Genomic DNA, 4,171 nt, shown 5'->3' with positions numbered 1-4,171 from the left:
ACATTTTCCCAAGAGTTTAACATAGCCAGGTATGTAGCCCTCAAATACAGCTCTGGAAAAAATGAAGAGACCACTCCAAAATGTTCCGTGTCTCTCGTTTTACTATTTAGAGGCATATGTTTGAGTAGAATGAACATTTTGGTTTTATTCCGTAAACTACTGACAACATTTCTACCAAATTCTCCCCCAAAAAATATTGTTATTTAGAGCATTTCCAGCAAGTAATGTAGAGATGAAGATTGAAGAAAAATCCAAACTGGTCTCTTAATTTTTTTCCGGAGCTGTATTTTTTCAACTATTGGTCGACCAAGTGAGCGGAAGCTTAAAAATCCCTTTTTTTAATCAGCGTACCCAAAGGCATCACGCACACACAGCCAAAATGAGTTAACACTTAGTATAGTATATAGTAGATCACTGTTTTTTCGCACATAGCTGCAATGCAAAATTAAAAATAAAAACAATATTAAAAACAACAAAGCCTCCCGAAAAATTCATAAAAAAAGTAGTAAAATCAAATAGAGAAATAAAAATACAACAGGTATTACTGAAGAGAAGAAGAAAAGGATATCATTTCTTGTTTCGCTTTTGTACAAATGTGTGTGTGTGTGTGTGTGTGTGTGTGTGTGTGTGTGTGTGTGTGTGTGTGTGTGTGTGTGTGTGTGTTCTTGTGTGTGGGTGTGTGTGTTTCTTTCTTGTGTGTGTTTCTTGTGTGTTTCTTGTGTGTGTGTGTGTGTGTGTGTCTCAGTCCGTTTTGTGTTGGTAGCATTGCAGCTACAGTGTGCGCTCTAGGCTGCAGTACCACATCCAGAGCAGTGGGGGCAGCAGTGAGGTGAGCGCCGGCCGTCTGCACACAGCCGAGTCTCTCAGGATCGCGTTAGACGTGCTGGGTCCGTTTATCAGGGGGTCCTATGAGAGAGAGGGGGGGGAGAGAGAGAGAGAGAGAGAGAGAGAGAGAGAGAGAGAGAGGGGGAGGGAGGGAGAGAGAGAGAGAGAGGGAGGGAGGGGAGAGAGAGAGAGATACATCATTTTAGTTTTTACAATACAAATCCTAGTATGTTTTAAAATAGTTTATGTAATAAAAACTGGTGCCAAAACCAACTCTTCATCGACAAATGAACAGACATCTCATATCATTAAAACACTTGAGTAGAAAGAGAGAGAAAGAGATGGAATTATTCTTGTCCATATCATTTTATATATTATATAGAAAGACATCTGTATGTAGGCTATGTATGTATATTTACAGCCCATAGAAAACTGACATATTTTCTTAGATGCAAGTTTATCAATTCATGGCTTAAAAACCTGAGCTGTGGAACTTTCAACAGAAATTCCTAGCAGTAAACTACGCGACTGTCCTAACGGTTGGGAGCGTGTGCGACGTGTAGGCCTGGCCCGAATGCCATTTTTCAGGCTTTGAATAGTCGTTGGTTTTTCCGAGCGAATATTCGTTCCAGAAAAACACACCATCAAAAACAACAAAAAAAAAAAAACGTTAATAATCCCTATATACTCCCTGGAACCGATTTTGACAGTATCTGCATATTTTGTTGAAGGTTTACGCGCTCGGAGGTGAAGTAATGGATGTGCTATGACACTTAGTGATGTAATATCCTCCTAAATGAGCAATACTACTACTACTACTTCAATATTACTAACTTTTATATCCAAATAGAAAATTATTTGATGACATTATATTGCAGTACTAGCTTCTTGCAATTTTGAGAAAAAAAAAAAAAAAAAAATGAAGCTCCGAATACTAATTTAAGCTCCGAATACTAATTTTCCGAACGAGTATTCGAATAATTCGGGCCAGCCCTAGCGACGTGCGGACACTTACACCGTCTTATTGTACCTACTACACATAAAGTGGACCCCAGGCTGCAGTATAATCCACACACAGCATCAGCTTGTTCACTTCACTTCAATAATGTCAACTATGAAAACTTTAATTTATACGACGGTTACTTAACATAATTCCTTTTTTCTCCTACGTAAATGCCATGTGGTAAAACTAAAAGTATATATGTGTGTGTGTGTGTGTGTGTGTGTGTGTGTGTGTGTGTGTGTGTGGGCCACCATGTGTGTGTGTGTGGGCCACCGTGTGTGTGTCTATCTGTCTGTATATACACAGCCTCGGACAGCTGTAGCCTTTTGAATGGGCTAATAAAGCTGCGAGCTAAGGCGCTAGGTCAGCCCGGCCGCTGCCTGTATTAAATGTCAGTCCGATGCAGAACACACTCGCTTATTATTCCTACAGTGACATTTACACTGAACTTTAAAAAGCCACTAGATAAGCAACAATCCCATTTGGAGGCCACACACACACACACACACACACACACACACACACACACACACACAAACACACACACAGAAACTCACACACACACACACACACACACACACACACACACACACACACACACAAACACACACACACACACACACACACACACACACACACACACACACACACACACAGAAACTCACACACACACACACACACACACATTTGGGGCCTCAAAAGAAAAACTACAAAGACCAGTTTGAGTTTACAGAGGTTACCGTAGCAATAACTGACATCAGGGGAAGGGTTGTCGTGGAAATAACGGACAGCGGGAGGGTGAGTGTGTGTGTGTGTGTGTGTGGGGGGGGGGCAGAGGGGGGGGGGGGGTTTGGGTTGGGGGGGGTCACAGACTAACAACAGTGACGTCGGGTTAGACTGTGTGATCGTGTGCTAACCCAAGGGATTTACCTTTGGAAATAAAAGAAAATAGTTTTTCGAGATAAAATGGTGAAATACACCCTCAAAAAAAGTATGCCTGTGTTGGAAAAGCCATACTAACGTCCTTCCTCCTACATACTCAACATGTATATACTACATACTAAAAGCCCTACTAACATCCTCCCTCCTACATACTCAACATGTATATACTACATACTAAAAGCCCAACTAACGTCCTTCCTCCTACATACTCAACATGTATATACTACATACTAAAAGCCCAACTAACGTCCTCCCTCCTACATACTCAACATGTATATACTACATACTAAAAGCCATACTAACGTCCTTCCTCCTACATACTCAACATGTATATACTACATACTAAAAGCCCAACTAACGTCCTCCCTCCTACATACTCAACATGTATATACTACATACTAAAAGCCATACTAACGTCCTCCCTCCTACATACTCAACATGTATATACTACATACTAAAAGCCATACTAACGTCCTTCCTCCTACATACTCAACATGTATATACTACATACTAAAAGCCATACTAACGTCCTCCCTCCTACATACTCAACATGTATATACTACATACTAAAAGCCCTACTAACATCCTCCCTCTTACATACTCAACATGTATATACTACATAATAAAAGCCCTACTAACGTCCACCCTCCTACATACTCAACATGTATATACTACATACTAAAAGCCCAACTAACGTCCTCCCTCCTACATACTCAACATGTATATACTACATACTAAAAGCCATACTAACGTCCTCCCTCCTACATACTCAACATGTATATACAACATACTGTCTACTTAACCATAAAGCCCTACTAACGTCCCCCCTCCTACATACTCAACATGTATATACTACATACTGTCTACTTAACCATAAAGCCCTACTAACGTCCCCCCTCCTACATACTCAACATGTATATACAACATACTGTCTACTTAACCATCCATTGTGTATGCGAGGTTCGTCGGACCGTTTACACTGAAGTATACAAGAAGCAATAAAGAATGTATAAACTTTTGGAAATAAAATAAATTAGTTTTATGTGATAAAATGGTGAAATACCACAAACAAAAAGTATGTGTGAAGGTTTTTACTAGGCTGTGATAGGTGAAAAAACACATTTCAATGTAGCGTTGTGTTAACTGACAAGTAAAGCAACTTAAAGGTGCTACGAGGAACTTTTAAATATTTCTGAAACAGTCTAATTTTTCCTCTTATGATCATAAATTACATGTAACAGCAAACGAGACCATCAGTGCAAAGAATGCTATTTTTATATAGTTTTTCTCAATGCCTTTGTCATGGGTATATACGCTCACCCAGGAACAACAGCTGGCGTAGTAAAAACACTACCGCTTTTGTCCACAGGGGGGCGCTAGAATTAACACACACTGAAAGTT

General features: G+C 39.9%; 1 protein-coding gene across 1 annotated transcript in view; it reads right to left on the bottom strand.

The window, feature by feature from the left end:
* Positions 1 to 771: 771 nt before the first annotated feature.
* LOC307270381 (GDNF family receptor alpha-1-like) overlaps positions 772 to 4,171 on the bottom strand; it is a gene marked incomplete at both ends in the record, with an annotated part of 8,615 nt that continues 5,215 nt past the window's right edge. Inside the window, one exon of the mRNA XM_080054267.1 lies at positions 772 to 906. Coding sequence (XP_079910393.1) covers positions 772 to 906 — 135 coding nt within the window. The remainder of the gene's footprint in view (positions 907 to 4,171) is intronic.

Source organism: Ammodytes marinus (genome assembly GCF_949987685.1).
Source record: "Ammodytes marinus genome assembly, contig: scaffold_255, whole genome shotgun sequence".
In the NCBI taxonomy this organism is placed as follows: domain Eukaryota; kingdom Metazoa; phylum Chordata; class Actinopteri; order Uranoscopiformes; family Ammodytidae; genus Ammodytes; species Ammodytes marinus.
The sequence above is the reverse complement of the archived record's forward strand: the minus strand, read 5'-3'. Positions and strand labels throughout refer to the sequence as shown.